The sequence below is a fragment of the Cetorhinus maximus genome, chromosome 11 (genome assembly GCF_964194155.1).
Source record: "Cetorhinus maximus chromosome 11, sCetMax3.hap1.1, whole genome shotgun sequence".
Lineage (NCBI taxonomy): Eukaryota > Metazoa > Chordata > Chondrichthyes > Lamniformes > Cetorhinidae > Cetorhinus > Cetorhinus maximus.
Window position 1 is genome coordinate 119,623,390 of NC_135889.1, and position 17,830 is coordinate 119,641,219.

Here is a 17,830-nt window from a genome sequence, read left to right on the forward strand (position 1 = left end):
ACTGAGCGGCAGTAAGCAGATTATTGCTGAGTAAGTGCCACTTGATAGCACTGTTGACAACCCATTCCACCACTTTGCTGATGATCGAGAGTAGGCTGATGGGCTTGTAATTGGCTGGGTTGGATTTGTCCTACTTTTTGTTGAAAGGACATACCTTGGCAAGTTTCCACATTGTCAAGGAGATGCCAGTGTTGTAGCTGTACTGGAACAGCTTGGCTAGGGCCATGGCTATTTCTGGTGCACAAGCCTCAGTACCTTTGCTGAGATGTTGTCTGGGCCCATATCCTTTGCAGTATCCAATGCCTTCAGCTGTTTCTTGATATCACGTGGGGTGAATCAAATTGACTGAATGCTGACATGTGTGATGCTGGGGACCTCAGGAGGAAGTCAAGTTGCATCATCCCCTCAGCACTTCCGGCTGAAGATTTATTTCTCTTTATTCTTTCATGGGACGTGGGAGTCACTAGTAAGGTCGGCATTTGTTGCCCATCCCTAATTGTCCTTGAACTGAGTGGCTTTCTAGGCCATTTCAGGTGGCAATTAAGAGTCAACCACATTGCTGTGGGTCTGGAGTCACTTCATAAAGGACAGACCGAATAAGGATGGCAGTTTTCCTTCCTTAAAGAACATTAGTGAACCAGATGTGTTTGATACTCTCTTTAGCTTTTTAGTTAATGACAGATGGTGGGTACTCCCCTTGGAATGTTTCTTTCTCATTGGAATGTATCTATTCTCTGTATTCTGAAATCTCCCCTTAAATGTCTGCCTCTGCATTTCTACTGACCTATTCCTTAACCTAATTTGCCAGTTCACTTTAGCTAGCTCTGATTTCATGCCCTCATGATTGCTCTTATTTAAGTTTAAAATACTAGTCTTGGACCCTCCCTCAAACTGAATGTAAAATTCAATAATATTATCATCACTGCAACCTAGGGGCGCCTTCATTATGACGTCTTAATTAATCCTATCTTGTTGCACAGTACCAGGTCTGGTATAGTGTGCTCTCTAGTTGGCTTCAGAATGTGTTGTTCTAAGAAACTATCCCGAAAGCATTCTATGAACTCTTCATCTAGGCTACCTTTACCCATCTGATTTTTCCAATCTATATGTAAATTGAAATCCCCCATGATTATCACCATACCTTTCTGACAGGCTCCCATTATTTCTTCCTTTATATTCCATCCAACCATGTGGTTACTCTTAGGAGGATTTCTACACCGCTCCCACAAGTGACTTGTTGCCTTTATAAATTTCTCATCTCTAACCAAACTGCTTCTACATCCTGGTTTCCTGAAATTAGGCCATTCCTCCCTACTGTGCGAATACCATCATTAATTAACAGACACAAATCTTCACCTTTTCCTAGCTTCCTGTCCTTCCAAATGGTCATGTAACCTTCAATATTCAGGTCCCAGTCTATGTCATCCTGCAGCCATGTCTCTGTAATGGTTATCAGATCACGTTGGGTAATGGGTAAATGGGGGACTGGGTACAAATTAGGATTTGGGCAGCAATGCTTCAGATGAGCTTAAGTTTATGGAAGGTGGCAGGTGGGAGGCTGGCCAGGAGATAGTTGGAATAGTCATGTCCGAAAGTGACAAGGGTAGGGATGAAATTAGCAAACATTGCATGTTTTAAAAAAATGATTGGGTTTGGATTTATAATCTTTGTATTGAGTAATTTAATCACATTGAGTGAACATCTTAAGCATTACCTCTCTAAATCAGCTGATGGTGTACCTGGGCCTCATTCAGTTCAATGATCTTACTTTCCTCTTTTTCCCAGAGATTTATCTACAAGGTTCCTTTAAGAAACTGGTCAGTATCTCCCCAAATGACAGGTAAAATGATTACTCTGTGTGATTGGAACTGCAGTTTGATCTCACTGTTACAGGGGAGTAGCAGGAGCTAATTTTTATTGAAGAGAAATAGTAGATGCTGGCTATCTTTTTTGGTACATTCTTGGGATGTGGGCCTCTCTAACAAAGCCCATCGTTTGAGAAGATGGTGGTGGAACCTCCTTCTTGAACCAAAGCAATCCTTGAGGTAAAGTTTCTCCTATGGCCCTGTTAGGGAGGAAGTTCCAGGATTTTGACCCAGCAGTGATGAAGGAATGGTGGTGATATATATCAATGCTAGGATGGTGTTTGACTTATGCGGTGTGGGGGTGGGGGGTGGGGGGGGGGGGTGGTGGCAAGGAGCTTGCAGGTGGTGGCGTTCTCATTCACTTGCTGCCCTTGTCCTTCAAGGTTGTAGAGATTGCGGGTTTGCAAAGTGCTGTTGAAGCTAGGAGCCTTGGCGAGTTGCTACAGTACATCCTGTAGATGGTGCACACTGCAGCCATTGTGTGCTAGTGGTGGAGGGAGTGCATGTTCAAGCCATCGGTGTGGCTCTATCAGTACCTGTAAAGGAATGACAGGCGGAGGAGGAGGTCTGAGCCTGTTAGAATTCTTTGTTAAAAAAGCTTGCATTTATTGCCTTTCTTAACCTCGTCCCAAAGAGCTTTGCAGCCAATGAAGCTCTTTCAAAATGTAGTCACTGTTGTGATGTAGGAAACGCAGCATCCAATTTTCACACAACAAATAGCAATGTGATAATGGCCAGAGTATATTAGGTATTAGGTGAAGGATAAATCTTGGCTAAGACACTGGCCTCAGAATTCCCCTGCTCCCCTTCAAACAGGGCACGAGACCCTGAGAGGGCTGGCAGGGAATTGATTTAAAAGCTTATTGGAATGACAGCACCTCTGATAGTTCAGCACTCCCTCAGCTCCACACTGCAGTGTCAGTCTAGATCATATGCCAAAGTCTTGCATTGTGAGATTTGAACCCCTAATCTATTGATTCAGAGGTAAGAATACTACCTACTGAGCTATGGCTGTATGTGTTGTAGTGCTGATAGCTGACATAATCCTGTTACTAAAGCCACACCTAAAGGCAGTTGAGGGGAGATGAACACCCTGAGGCAATAACAGGGTAGCAATGAATAATAAGCAGTTAAAATGACAATTAACCATCGCCATATCAGTGAGGTCCATCTCAGAGTGGTACCATCTGATAAATGTCCTGTCCTTCTCTTGAAGAAGTTTCGTTCTTTTTAAGTACCAACTGTTTCCTGTTCTCTGATTTTAACCCATTCACGTTTTCTCCACCTTAGCCTATTTGATGCGGTTTACTCTTTGATTCAGAATAAAATCCACCGGCTACCAGTCATTGACCCTGTGTCTGGGAACGTGCTCTACATCCTGACACACAAACGCATCCTGAAATACTTCCACCTCTTTGTAAGTTTCTCATCTGCATTATGGTTAAAGTTAAGTACGGGATCAACTTCTAAGTTCAAAGACTGAAGGAAATGAGATTATTGCCCTTCGAGCAGAGAAGGTTAAGGGGGAGATTTAAGTGAAGAGTTCTGATAGGGTAAATAAGAAGAAACAGCTTTCATTGGTAGGAGGGTTGGTAAGTAGAGGACACAGAATTTTTTTTCCTTTATTCTTTCATGGGATGTGAGCATCACTGGCAAGGCCAGCATTTGTTGCCCATCATTGGTCAGTCATTTCAGAGGACAGTTAAGAGTCAACCACACTACTGTGAGTCTGGAGCCACATGTAGGCCAGACCAGGTAAGGACAGCAGATTTTCCTCCTTTTAGGGCAGCAGTGAACCAGATGGGTTTTTACAACAATTAATAATGGTCCCCATTACTGAGGCTAGCTTTATATTCCAGATTTATAACTGAATTTAAATTGGCGGGATTTGAACCCATGCCCCCATTAGCCTTAGCCACTGGATTACTAGCCAAACAACATCACCACTATGCCATTGCTGCTCCTACAAAGAGCAGGAAAAGAACCAGAAGGGAGATGAGGAAAATATTTTTACACCGCGAGTTTTTGTGATCTGGTGCACTTTCTGAAAGGATGGTGGAAGCAGATTCAATCATAATTTTCGAAAGGGAATTGGATAATGATGTGAAAAGTAAAGATTTTCAGACCTATGGGGAAAGAACAGCAGAGTAGGGCTAGCTGGATAGCTCACTCAAAGAGCTGGAACATGCATGAATGATTGAACGACCTCATCTGTACAGCGCAATTCTATGAACCACTAAAATTGGAGGAGGAATAAAACTATAGATCTTGCAGCTGGAGGCCATTTGGCCCTTTGAGACTGCTCTAATATTCAACAAGATTATGATTGATCTTCTAACTCAATCCCACCTTCCCTCTCTGTCCCCATTCCTTTAATTCCCTTAGTGCCCAAAAATCTATCGATCTCTGTCTTGAATATACTCAACGATTGAGGATCAACAGCTCTCTGAGATAGAGAATTCCAATGATTCACAACCCACATTTCTCGTCATCTCAGTCCTAAACAGCTGACCAATTAATCTGAGGGTCTGAACCCATGTTCTAAATTCTCAAGCCAGGGTAAGCATCTTCTCATATCTAACTTATCAAGGCCTTTAAGAATTTAAAGGTTTCAATTAGATCACCTCCCATTCTCCAGGGAATATAGGCCTAGTCTACTTGATCTCTCCTCAGAACGATTCCCTCATCTAAAGAAACATGGTAAACCCTCGTTACACTCGCTCTAGGGCAAGTACATCCATCCTTGGTAAGGAGGCCAAAACTGTACACAGTGCTCCAGGTGTTGTCTCACCAGTTCCTTGCATAATCAAGAAAGATAGCATAGCCTTATTTCTTTAATTCAATCTTCATATTTTTCAGCCTTCTGAGCATGGCCTTTATTTGTAAATTTGTCTTTGGCCTCAGCTTGGAGATTATAAATGTAGTGTCCCTTCACCTGGGGATGCTCTGTTTTAATTCACCTCCGAGTGATGGGACATGGTCTTATAACTCTGCTACATATAATCGTTCCACGTGAGGTGAGTCTGCACAGTCTCGGTCCATTTCCCAGTGGGCGAGACCTCACAACACAAAACTGCCCATGGGTCCTCACTAATTGCCACTGCGTTGGTATCTTTACTGAAGGGTTGGAGGATGGGTGGCTGGGGTGAGAAATAAAGTGCCAACCATGCTTTGGCCAAATCAACCTGGGGAGCCAACCATTGACTCGGGATTGGAGGCAGCTTAAGCTGTGACTGTGTTTCCATAACTGTTGCTGAAGAGCAGAGAAGTGAAGTCCTGGAGGAGATTTGGAAAAGAAATGAAGGACAACTTTGTTCCTCATTCAGACTTCCTAAAGGCACTCTGAAGGCACTGATTCCCACTGGCATATAGTTCCACAGACCCTGGCCTGCCATTGGTACCCAGTACCATTCATGATTGAACACAGTGTTGAGTGTCGGCACGCAATTTGCCAATGGGGACATTATCAAGTGAGCCCAATCTTGTCCTAACTCAATCTTTACATGCACATGTGTCAATATTATATTATATTAATCGTATTAGGAAGATTAAGGATGCACAGGTGAAGGGCACTGACTGATTGAACATATATAAAGAGAGACTTCTCAGACACTTGAGTGTTAGCTAGATAGGTGGCAGACATGTGTAATGCTGCATTCTGTAAATAAATTAAATATTAAGAAAATTAATTGGTGTTGGTTTCCTGCTTCACCATCTGGCTGTGAAATTAATTAACACATATACTATCTTTTAGAAATGACTGAGGTAGGAAATATACCCCCGACTGATGGGGACTATTTCCCTTTCTTTCCCAGCCCCAGGACATTAGATCTGTGGCCTTGTTGGTAGGGTCCAAGCCCAGTCAGTGAAGCTGAAACCGAGATACAGAGATTTTCTTTATTGAGAGAGTTTATTTACTTGTTCAGTCTCACAGCTCTCCTCCCACTCAACCTAGTGTCCCAGCTGCCTGCTATTTATAGACTCTTTTGAGGAACAAAATTAACAAATTAAATTAAAAATCAATAAATCAGAGGGGGGTTGACAGCCCCTGGTGGGGCACTGTGGCTAACACTAAAAAACGTGAAAGGAAACTTACAAAATCAGATCAAAATGTCATTTCCAAGGGTGATGATGCAACCAGCCCCTGCAGTGCCCACCAATCACAGAAGGCCTCTAGCATACCAGCGGACACCCGCATGCTCCCTCTCCAGGGCCACCCCTATTTATACGTGCTCAAAGTCAATTAATACCCACCACCTGTTTCTCTTAGTCTTAACAATATAATTGACATGAACAAACCTTAACAATGTGATTGACAGCAGATTAACATCCCTGCCAGTACCCTAGGGACACAGGAAAAGGAGAAGGCCACTTAGCCCCTTGGGCCTGGACCGCCCTTCAAAATTCTTTCGGGTTATCAATAGTCACAGATTGCAACTCTTTTGAGTACAATCACAGTTCTTGGTTTCCGGGAGTGGGACATGAACCCACAACCTTCTGATTCAAAGGCGAGGGTGCTATGGACTGAGCTACAGCTGAATTAGAACACAGCTAGCCTGTATCTTAACTCTATTTACCTCTACTATTTACTTTGTCAATATCCCTTAATGTCCTTGCTAAACAAAAATCTATAAATCTCAGTTTTGAAACCTTCAACCTTTTGCTGGAGAGAGTTCCAGATTTTGAGGTATTTCTATGTGGAGAAACGCTTTCTGATATCATCCCATGAACACGCTAATTTTGAGATTATATCTCCTTATTCTGGACTCCCCTCCACCATTGAAAAAAAGTTAACAACAATAGCAGCTTCCATTTATATAGCGTAGTTAAATATATTTAATGTAGCTAAATGCCCTGAGGTGCTCATCAGGAGCATTATAAAACAGAAAAACATAAGAAATAGGAGCAGGTCAAATTTGCCACTGAGACACAGAAGGAGTTAATGAAACAAGTGACCAAAAGCTTGATCAATGGGGGAGCTCTTAAGGACACCTTAATGGAGGAGAGACAGGTAGAGAGGTGGAGAGGTTTAGGGAGAGAATTACAGAGCTCAGGGTGCAGGCAGTTGAAGGGATGACTGCCAATGGTGGAACAATTGAAATTGGGCATGTGCAAAAGGCGAGGCATGGGAAGGGATGCAGAGATCTTGGAGAGCTGTAGGGCTGGAGGGGAGAGGGAGAGGGGATGGTCATGGAGGGGATTCAAAACAAGGATGAAAATTTTAAAATTGAGGCGTTGCCAGATCAGGAGCCAATGTAGGTCAGTGAACGTGGGGTGATGGGTGAATGGGAATTGATGCAAGTTAGGATACAGGCAGCAGAGTTTTGGATGAGTTCAAGTTTATGGAGATAGGGTAAATCACCTTAAATGCCTTGATTAGGTCGCCCCTTAATCTTTTAAACCCTGACTGAGGTCCATTAGGCCAGACCAGGAACTGAAAGTGAGTTTGTGTTTCATGGTTTGTGTTGACTCAGTCTATTTTATTTGATCTAATTTTAAGTTAAGGAGAACTTTTTAGGTCATTATGTAGAGGGTCCAGCAAGGCATGGCGCAGTGCTGGACCTAATTCTGGGGAATGAAGCTGGACAGGTGGCCGAGGCGGTGGTGGGGGAGCATTTTAGCGATAGCGACCACAACATGGTACAGTTTAAGTTTGTTAAGGACAAAGAAATCGACAAGTTACAAAAAAAGTGTTTTGGATTTGGGGAGAGTGGATTTTAGTAAAATAAGGCAGGATCTGGCCAAGGTAGACAAGGAACAGCTACTTGTGGGGAAATCTACAGAGGAGCAGTGGGTGGCATTCAAAAAGAAAATGGGGAGGGGTACAGGCTCAACATGTTCCCTCTAGGGAGATAGGAAGGAGTAACAAGCCCAGAGAACCATGGATGGCCAGAGATAGTCAGGTTACGATGAGAAGGGAAAGAGATGCTTTTAGTAGGTACAAGGGAAGCAAATCAGCGGAGGCATTAGTGGAGTACAGAAAGTGCAGGGTGGAGTTTAAGAAAGCCATTAGGAGAGCAAAGAGGGGATTTGAGAAAGCTCTGGCTGGTAAAAGTAGGGAAAATCCCAAGATATTCTATAAGTATACCAATGGGAAGAGGATAACCAGGGAAAAAATAGGGCCCATTAGGGACCAAGGGGGCAATCTATGGGTGGAGCCAGAGGACATCGCTAGAGTGTTGAATGAATACTTCACATCTGTCTTCACCCAAGAGAATGAGGATGAAGGTATGGAACTCGGGGAGAGAGACTGCGAGGTTCTTAAGCAAATTGATATAGGGAGTGACAAGGTATTGGAGGTGTTGGCAGGTGTAAAAGTGGACAAATCTTCAGGTCCAGATGATTTGTGTTCCAGACTGCTGAGGGAGGCAAGGGAGGAAATCGCAGGGGCTCTGACCCAAATTTTTAATTCCTCTCTGGCCACGGGGGAGGTGCCACAGGACTGGAGAACAGCTAATGTGGTTCCACTTTTTAAGAAGGGTTGTAGAGATAAGCCAGGGAACTACAGGCCGGTGAGTCTCACGTCAGTGGTAGGGAAACTATTGGAGAAAGTTCTGAAGGACAGTATCTATCTCCAATTGGAGAGGCAAGGTTTGATCAGGGATAGTCAGCATGGCTTTGTCAGAGGGAAGTCATGCCTAACAAATTTGATTGAATTTTTTGGGGAGCTGACCAGGTGTGTAGATGAGGGTAGTGTAGTTGATGTAGTTTATATGGATTTCAGCAAAGCCTTTGACAAGGTCCCACATGGGAGAGTTATAAAGAAGGCAAATGCACATGGGATACAGGGTAATTTGATAAGGTGGATTCAAAATTGGCTCAATTATAGGAGGCAGAGGGTGATGACAGAGGGATGCTTTAGTGACTGGAAGCCAGTGTCCAGAGGCGTACCACAGGGATCTGTGCTCAGTCCCCTATTATTTGTCATTTATATAAATGACATAGATGACTATGTGTGGGGTAGGATTAGTAAGTTTGCAGATGACACAAACATTGGCCGGTTGGTTAACAGTGACGTTGAGTGTCTTGGGCTACAGGAAGATATAGACGGGATGGTCAAATGGGCAGATAAGTGGCAGATGGAATTTAACCCTGAAAAGTGTGAGGTGATACACTTTGGAAGGAGTAATTTGACAAGGGAGTATTCAATGAACAACATGGCACTAGGAAGTTCTGAGGAACAAAGGGACCTTGGTGTGTGTGTCCATAGATTTCTGAAGGCAGAGGGACATGTTAGTGGAGTGGTGAAAAAGGCATATGGGATACTTGCCTTTATCAATCAAGGCATGGATTACAAAAGTAGGGAGGTCATGTTGGGGTTGTATAGAACTTTGGTGAGGCCAGAGCTGGAGTACTGTGTACAGTTCTGGTCGCCACATTATAGGAAGGATGTGATTGCACTGGAGGGGGTGCAGAGGAGATTCACCAGGATGTTGCCTGGGATGAAACATTTAACTTATGAAGAGAGGTTGGATAGACTTGGGTTGTTTTCTTTGGAGCAGAGAAGACTGAGGGGCGACCTGATCGAGGTGTACAAGATTATGAGGGGTATGGACAGGGTGGATTGGGAGCAGCTGTTCCCCTTCACTGAAGAGTCAGTCACAAGGGAGCATAAGTTCAAGGTGAGGGGCAGGAGGTTTAGAGGCGATGTGAGGAAAAACTTTTTTACCCAGAGGGTGGTGACGGTCTGGAATGCGCTGCCTGGGAGGATGGTGGAGGCAGGTTGCTTCACATCCTTTAAAAAGTACCTGGATGAGCACTTGGCATGTCATAACATTCAAGGCTATGGGCCAAGTGCTGGTAAATGGGATTAGGTAGGTAGGTCAGGTGTTTCTCACGTGTCGGTGCAGACTCGATGGGCCGAAGAGTCTCTTCTGCACTGTGTGATTCTGTGATTCTATGACAATGCCCTTTTGTTCTGACAGTATCCATTTAGCTGACCTCACTGAATTTCCATTTGCTTTCAGACCTCGAAGCTCCCCAAGCCGAGCTTTATGAAGAAGACTCTCCAAGAGCTTGGGATCGGGACGTACCAGGACGTAGCCCTGATAGAGGAGACATCACCCGTTTACGAGGCGCTGGGGATCTTTGTTGCAAGAAGGGTGTCTGCTCTCCCTGTGGTTAACAGTCTGGGTAAGTGATAGGAAGGCTTTGGATGGGAGTGGGGGATTTGAGGCTTGAATGAATATTGGCCCTGAGATTTCAGACCAACAAAAGAGAGCAGAATTGGATTTACTGAACCGAGATAGCTAAGTTGCTGAATTTAGAGGGAATTTAACTTGCAAAGATGCTTTCAATGCCTTGCAACCATTCACCCTCAAAAGGCAATGGGTGCTGGGGTGGGGGAGGGGTGTCAATTGATGCTTTCATGACTGGGATTATAAGGTTTTCATTGGGTAAGAGTATATGGAGCTGTGGGTAAATGGAATGAAGTACAAATGAGCCATGATCAAATTGAATGTCGGAGCAGATTTGTGGGGCTGAATTCGAACATTGTGAGCTCAAGTCCCACTTGAGACTTAATTTTCTTTAAGGGATGTGGGCCTCATTGGCAAGACCAGTACTTGTTGCCCATCCCTAATTGCCCTTGAACTGAGTAACTTGCTCAGCCATTTCAGGGGGCAGTTAAAAGTCAACCACATTACTGTGGGTCTGGAGTCACAGACCAGGTGAGGACAGCAGATTTCCTTCCCTAAAGGACATTTGTGAACCAGATGGGTTTTTACAACAATCGATAATAATTTCAAGGTCTCCATTACTGAAACTAGCCTCATACTCCAGGTTAATCAATTGAACTCAAAGTCCACCAGCTGCAATGGCAGGATGTGAACCTGTGTCCCTAGGGTATTAGCCTGGGCCTTCCAGATTACTAGTCCAGTGACAGTACCAATACACCACCATTTCATTAGAACTTGAGTGCAAAATCTAGGCTGACACTCCCAGTGTAATATTGGGAGAGTGCTGCACTGGTGGAGGTGCCATCTTTGGGATGAGATGCTAAACCGAGGCTCCATCTGTCCTCTTAGATGGATGTAAAAGATCCCATGGCCACTATTTTGAAGAAGAGCTGGGGGAGCACTCACTGGTGTCCCAGTCAAAATTATCCTCCACCAACATTACTGAAAGAAACACACCTGGCCATTTATCTCATAGATGTTTGTGGGAGCTTGCTGTGTACAAATTGGCGACTGCCAATTTCCAATATTGCAACAGTGACTACAGTTGGAAAGTACTTAATTTGGCTGTGGTTGTGGGTTGTGGAAGGTGCTATGTAAATGTAATTTCTTTCTTCTTTTCATCTTAAGGCAACTCAAGATTTATCAAAAACAGCAACCTGGATGTCTGTAAATTAATGATAACAGGAAATCCTCTGTGTTTCCTCGATGGGTGCTATATAGCCACAGAGAAATAAAAGAAACACCTGTATGCATGTACCTGCTTTGACAAGTTTATAGTACAGTGATCACATTCCGATTCACTTTTCCTTCTATTCCAGGTAAAGTGGTGAATCTCTACTCCCGATTTGATGCTATAGTAAGTACTGTATTTTGGAGACCCTAACACAGAGGCAGAGCCATGTACGATGAAGTGGAGTTGGGTGGGGGTCAGGGAGAGATGAACACACACCAGGGATGGCTCAAGCTGGCTGGAAAGGTCAAAGTGCACAGTAATTGGATGTCTTGGAGGCCCATCTGTGCCCAGGGGTTGAATCACTCACCAGGAACCAAAATGAAACTTCCTGCTCTCTAGGGAGCTTCAGCGACTGATGGTCCATCAAATACAACAACAATGAGATGCATTTATATATCAGCTTCAACATTGTAAAAAATGTCCCAAGGTGCTTCACAGGAGTGTTTATCAAACAAAGTCTGACACCGAGCCACATAAAGAGATAGGGGGGGACAGGTGACCAAAAGCTTGGACAAAGGGGCATGTTTCAGGGAGCATCTTAAAGGAGGAGGAGGGGGCAGAGAGGTTTAGGGAGGGACTTCGGAGTTTGAGCCCGAGACGGCCAATGGTGGCGGGATGGGAATCGAGGAAGAGGCCAGAAATGGAGGAGCGCAGAGATCTCAGAGAATTGTAGGGCTGGAAGAAGTTACAAAGATTTGGAGGCGTGAGGCCAAGGGAGGATTTGAAAACAAGGACGAGAATTTTAGGCCATTAAAACTGAGGCCCCACCTGTCCTCTCAGGTAAGCACAGAAGATCTCCTTGCACAGTTTGAAGATAAACAGGGGAGTTTTCCCCAGCTCCCTGGCTAACGTTCATCTCTCAATCAACATCACTAAACCAAAAGATGACCTGGCGATTAGCTCATTGTTGTTTGTGGAATCTTGCTGTGCACAAATTAGTTGCTGTAGCTACACCTCAATAAAAGATATTTTTTAGCTGTAAAACTCTTTGGGATGTTTTGAGACTGTGAAAGGAGGGTAAACACCTGAAAGGTTTTCTTTTAGTTGATGTTATTGTAGATTTTAATTTATAGAGCTAGGTACTTGCGGAGATAGACTGAGTGATCTTGTAAATTGTTGTGAATATTGTTGGGATATTTTTGAAAATTTGAGAAAATGCAAGATTTTATTCCTTGCACCTAGCACCAGGTACAGAACATGGACTGGGTCGATTCCCTACAACCTTTCCCTTTAATCACCTTTTAATTGGCATTGAACCTGGATGTTTGAGTCAGCTTTTTAATTTTTATTTACCAGACTAACACCTGGAATGGGTGAGTTGTCTTATGAGGAAAGGTTGGACAGGTTAGGCTTGTATCCGCTGGAGTTTAGAAGAGTAAGAGGCGACTTGATTGAAACATGTAAGATCCTGAGGGGTCTTGACAGGGTGGATGTGGAGAGGATGTTTCCTCTTGTGGGAGAATCTAGAACAAGGGGTCACTGTTTCAAAAAAAGGGGTCATCCATTTAAGACACAGATGAGGAGAAATTTTTTTCTCTCACAATCTTTGGAACTCTCTGCCTCTTGAGGCAGTGGAAGCAGTCTTTGAATATCTTTAAGGCAGAGGTAGATGGATTCTTGATAAGCAAGGGGGTGAAAGGTTGCTGGGGGTAGGTGGGAATGTGGAGCTGAGGTTACAATCAGGTCAGCCATGATCTTATTGAATGGCGGAGCAGGCTCGAGGGGCCGAATGGCCTACTCCTGCTCCTATTTCGTATGTTACTCATCACTTAAAATTTCTGACTATGATGAGCTGAAGTACAATTGACCATCATGGGGAGACAGAGCTACAGAAAGGCAAGATGGTTGGACCAAACATGGTGATTAGAGATGACCAAAACTTGCGAACCTATGGGCAAACATTCCACTCCTTTTCCTCAGAACCTCGCTGCACAGAAAGCCTACAACAACCTGGATGTCACGGTGAAGGAGTCACTGCAGCAACGGTGGCATTGTTTTGAAAATGTCCTCAAGTGTTACGCACATGAAACATTGGAAGTCATCATTGAACGTCTGGTGAAGAATGAGGTAAGGGACTAATAAACTCAAAGGCACGGGTATTTCTTTCTCTCATAGCCACTGTGTCCTTAAATGCCCTTCTTTGTAAATATTTCAGTTCCTGCTGTTATACAGTGGGTGAACAGCAAACTGGAATTTAATCAGAGAGCTTATATATCAAACAGTCATGACTTGGGATTGAGTTACGGTCTGGAGCCTTAAAGAGGGGCTCAGATGGTTTACTTTTAGAATAATGGGTCCCCAGGAGTGAGTTACAGGCCGGATCCTAATCAAAGAGTTTGTGGTTGGTGGGGTGGGGGGTAAGTGGGGCCATTTATATATAGAATAAAAGATACCCGAGAGTGAGTTACAGACTGGAATCTAATCAAGGGGTTTGGGAGTGGTTTATATATAGAATAACAGATACCCAGGAGTGAGTTATAGACTGGAATCTAATCGAGGGGTTCGGGGGTGGTTTATATATAGAATAACAGATACCCGGGAGTGAGTTACAGACTGGAATCTAATCAAGGGGTTCGGGGTGGTTTATATATAGAATAACAGATACCCAGGAGTGGGTTACAGACTGAAATCTAATCGAGGGGTTCGGGGGTGGTTTATATATAGAATAACAGATACCCGGGAGTGAGTTACAGACTGGAATCTAATCGAGGGGTTCGGGGGTGGTTTATATATAGAATAACAGATACCCTGGAGTGAGTTACAGACTGGAATCTAGTCGAGGGGTTCGGGGGGGTTTATATATAGAATAACAGATACCCGGGAGTGAGTTACAGACTGCAATCTAATCGAGGGGTTCAAGGGGGTGGGGTGAAGTGGGGATGGGGGTTTATATATGGAACAACAGATACCTGGGAGTGAGTGACAGACTGTAATCTAATCAAGGATTGTGTTTGGGGGTGGGTGGGTGGGGTGGGATGGTTTATATTTGGAATAACAGATACTTGGGAGTGGGTTTTGGACTGGAATCTAATCGAAGGCTTCAGAGGGTGTGGTGGGGGGTGGGGTGAGGTTTTATGTAGAATAACAGATACGGCGGGAGTGAGTTACAGACTGGAATCTAGTTGGATGGCTAGAATCTTCTAAACCCACAGCCTCTACTGCATAGAAAGACAAGGGCAGCAGGCGTCTAATTAAGGGTTCGTTTATACAAGTCGTCCTCACTTAAAGTTGTGGCTGTGTTCCTGCAAATCGTGACTTTAATTGAAACGACTTTAAATGAATTATAGCTTACCATAGGAATCAATGTTAAAGCCAGGGTTAGGTTCCTTCAGACATTTCTTGCCCAGAAAAAGCCAATATACAAGTTGAAATAATGTACCGTGTATGTACAGCACTGTGCATTCCTAGCTGAAATAGCTTGCGAAATAAAATACATCACTAAATATAAAGGAAATACAATACCGTATACAATACAATATTTAAAAAATTCTTTCAAGTTATCAACAGATCACATGTAACTCTTTTCGAGTACATTCACAGTTCTTGGTTTCCAGGAGTGGGACATGAACCCACAACCCTCTGATTCAAAGGCGAGGGTGCTATGAACTGAGCCACAGCTATGCACTCACCTGCAGTACTTTTAGATTGACCAGGCTCTACCTAGTGGCAGGAGTTGGTCAGTGCAGGTAGCAGCTGAAGTCATGACTACCAGCACTGACCAACTACCTACCACTAGATGGTGGCCAGGGCTTCAGTGCGAGTTCAGAGTCGGAGTCATGAGCAACTGGAGAATGGACTCTGGGGGCTAAGGTAAGAACAGAGGGTGGGAGGCAAGGTTGGCGGTGGGAGGAGGCACGGCCAGCGGTGGGGGTAGAAACTAGGCAGGGCTGGGAGGTGGAACAGGCAAGGTGGGATTGTGGGCAGGGTTACAACGCCAGAGGGAAACAACACTGGGATGCAAGGCCAAGAATGAGGGAAGAGGGACTGAGGGCGGGAAGGGAGAACTGAGGGAAAGGTCATGTGAGCAGATAGGCCACAGAAGAGGAAGTCTGTGGCAAACAATGTTAAAGTGAAACTAGAATGTTAAATGGATATACGAACACTACATAATTAACAACGTTGAAGTTGAAACATGTTAAGTGAGTCTATGTTAAGTGGGGACTCACTGTATATAGAATAATGGATACCAGGAGTAAGTTACAGATTGGAATCTAATCGAGGGGTTTGGGAGTTTATTTTTGGAATAACAGATACCTGGAACTGACTTACAGGCTGGAATCTAACCGAGGTGTTCAGGGTGGTTTATATATTGAATAACAGATACCCAGGAATGGGTTACAGCCTGGAATCTATTTGATCCAGGGGGGTGGTTTATATAGGATGACAGATACCCAGCAGTGAGTTACAGATTGGAATTTAATCAGATGGTTAGAATCTTTCAAACCCACAACCTTTACCATCTAGAAGGGCAAGGGTAGCAGATAGTTGGGAACACCACCACCTGCAAGTTCCCCTCCAAGTCACTCACCATCCTGACTTGGAAATATATCGCCGTTCCTTCACTGTCACTGGGTCAAATTCCTGGAACTCCCTCCCTAACAGCACTGTGGGTGTACCTACACCACATGGACTGCAGCGGCTCAAGAAGATGGCTTCACCTTCTCAAGCAAATTAGGCATGGCCTTGCCAGTGATGCCCACATCCCATGAAAGAATAAAATAAAAGGGGGTGTGGTGGCAGTGGGAGTTGGTGAAGGAGGTGTCAGTGGTAAAGGGAGGTTAGCAACCCAGTAGACGATTGAGACTTAGATATGGACTAAAGAAGCAATCAGCAAAGGCCTGGCAATAGCTTAGGCTTCTCACTGATTGGAGGCCTTGCAGAGATCTCATCCTCAAATATTCCACGGAAATATAATACCGATCAAGTGTTATTGAATCAGAGAATGATACGGCACAGTCGGAGGCTAATCAGCCCATCATGCCTATGCTGGCTCTTTGCAGAGCTATCCAATTAATCACACTCGCCTGCTCTTTCCCCATAGCCTTGGAAATACTTTCCCTGCGAGTGATTATCTAATTCTCTTTAGAATGTTACCAATGAACCTGCTTCCAACATCCTTTCAGGCAGTGCATTCCAGATCATAACAACTCAATTGTTAAAAAACGTTTTGTCATCTTGTCTCTTTTTTTTTTTGCCAATCACTTTTAATCTCTACCCTCCAGTCACCGACCTTCCTGCCAGTGAGAACAGTTTCTCCCTAACTGCTCCATCAAAACCCCTCATGGTTTTGAACACCCTGAACCTTCTCTGTTCTAAGGAGAACAATCTCAGCTTCTCCAGTCTCTCCACAGAACTGAAGTCCCTCATCCCTGATACCATTCTAGCAAATCTCCTCTGCACCCTCTCCAAAACTTTGACATCCTTCCTAAAGTGTGCTGCTCTATGCTGAGTTCTAACCAGTGATTTATAAAGGATTACTTTGTGGGGGGACCTCCTTTTAGTAGGTCTGATCCTGAGGCTTGGTCATACCAAGACCTTAAAGTCCTGGATACTGGATTAAGATGGATTGTCAACTGACCTTTTCTTGGTCCTCCTACCTCACCTAGCTATTATCTCTTCCCCCAGGTTCATCGGTTGGTATTGGTAAATGAGGACGATGTTGTGCAAGGAATTATCTCACTGTCTGACATGCTCCAAGCATTGGTCCTGTCTCCAGCAGGTATAAATGCTCTTGATTCCTGATCACTCACGAGTCTCCTCTCTTCTGTATCATTCTAGACTGATTCAGGTAGGTAGTGAACTGCCTGTCTAATGGGCTTGATCTAGACTGCACTCGAGTGATGGGGAGGAATCAGCCCTGGTCTTCAGCAGGCCCAACATACAATGTAGTTCGTATCCGTACAGACCCAATTTTCAATAGTCAATTCCTGTCCCAAGATTGCACGGACTCTTGCAAAGAGTAGGGATACGCACTACATTTTATTTTGACCTGATTGCACATTGTGTAAATTAAGAATTTGGTCTTAGCTTTTTGCATACTGCCTATGGTTAACCCAGTGCACCTTGATATGGTACCTGTCAACATTTTGGGAGTGTGGATGGCCACTTTGGACCCAGATTGCTTTCCACATCTATGAAATGGGTCACACTGCACCAATTTTGTGTCTCTTCTAGGAGATGAAATGGCTTCCATGAAGGGTTAGGTAGGGGTTTCACATGTGTGTTGTTGGGTGGGGCGGGGTGGGGGTGCAGGACTTGCACATGAGCTGATGGCGAAAGATTTCCAGTTTACACAAGTCAAGTGTCGAGGGGAATGCTTTGAGTTACAAAGCATTCCACTCTACACTTGACTTGTGTAAACTGGAAATCTTTCCCCATCAGCTCATGTGCAAGTCCTGCACCCCCACCCCCCCAAACAACACACATGTGAAACCCCTACCTAACCCTTCATGGAAGCCATTTCATCTCCTAGAAGAGACACAAAATTGGGACAAAACAGAGTAAATAAGGAAAAATAAGTCTGGAACATTACTCTCTGACCACCTTCCAGTCCA

General features: G+C 44.2%; 1 protein-coding gene across 3 annotated transcripts in view; it reads left to right on the forward strand.

Annotated features, from left to right (window-relative positions):
• Nucleotides 1-17,830, forward strand: part of LOC144686864 (5'-AMP-activated protein kinase subunit gamma-1-like) — a 44,082-nt gene that overhangs the window by 20,515 nt on the left and 5,737 nt on the right. For 2 of the 3 annotated variants that reach the window (XM_078552656.1, XM_078552658.1), the window contains exons 7-12: nt 1,786-1,840; nt 3,156-3,282; nt 9,833-9,998; nt 11,362-11,399; nt 13,197-13,343; nt 16,902-16,995. In XM_078552656.1, coding sequence (XP_078408782.1) covers nt 1,786-1,840; nt 3,156-3,282; nt 9,833-9,998; nt 11,362-11,399; nt 13,197-13,343; nt 16,902-16,995 — 627 coding nt within the window. The remainder of the gene's footprint in view (nt 1-1,785; nt 1,841-3,155; nt 3,283-9,832; nt 9,999-11,361; nt 11,400-13,196; nt 13,344-16,901; nt 16,996-17,830) is intronic. The other variant, XM_078552659.1, reaches the window with a different exon arrangement.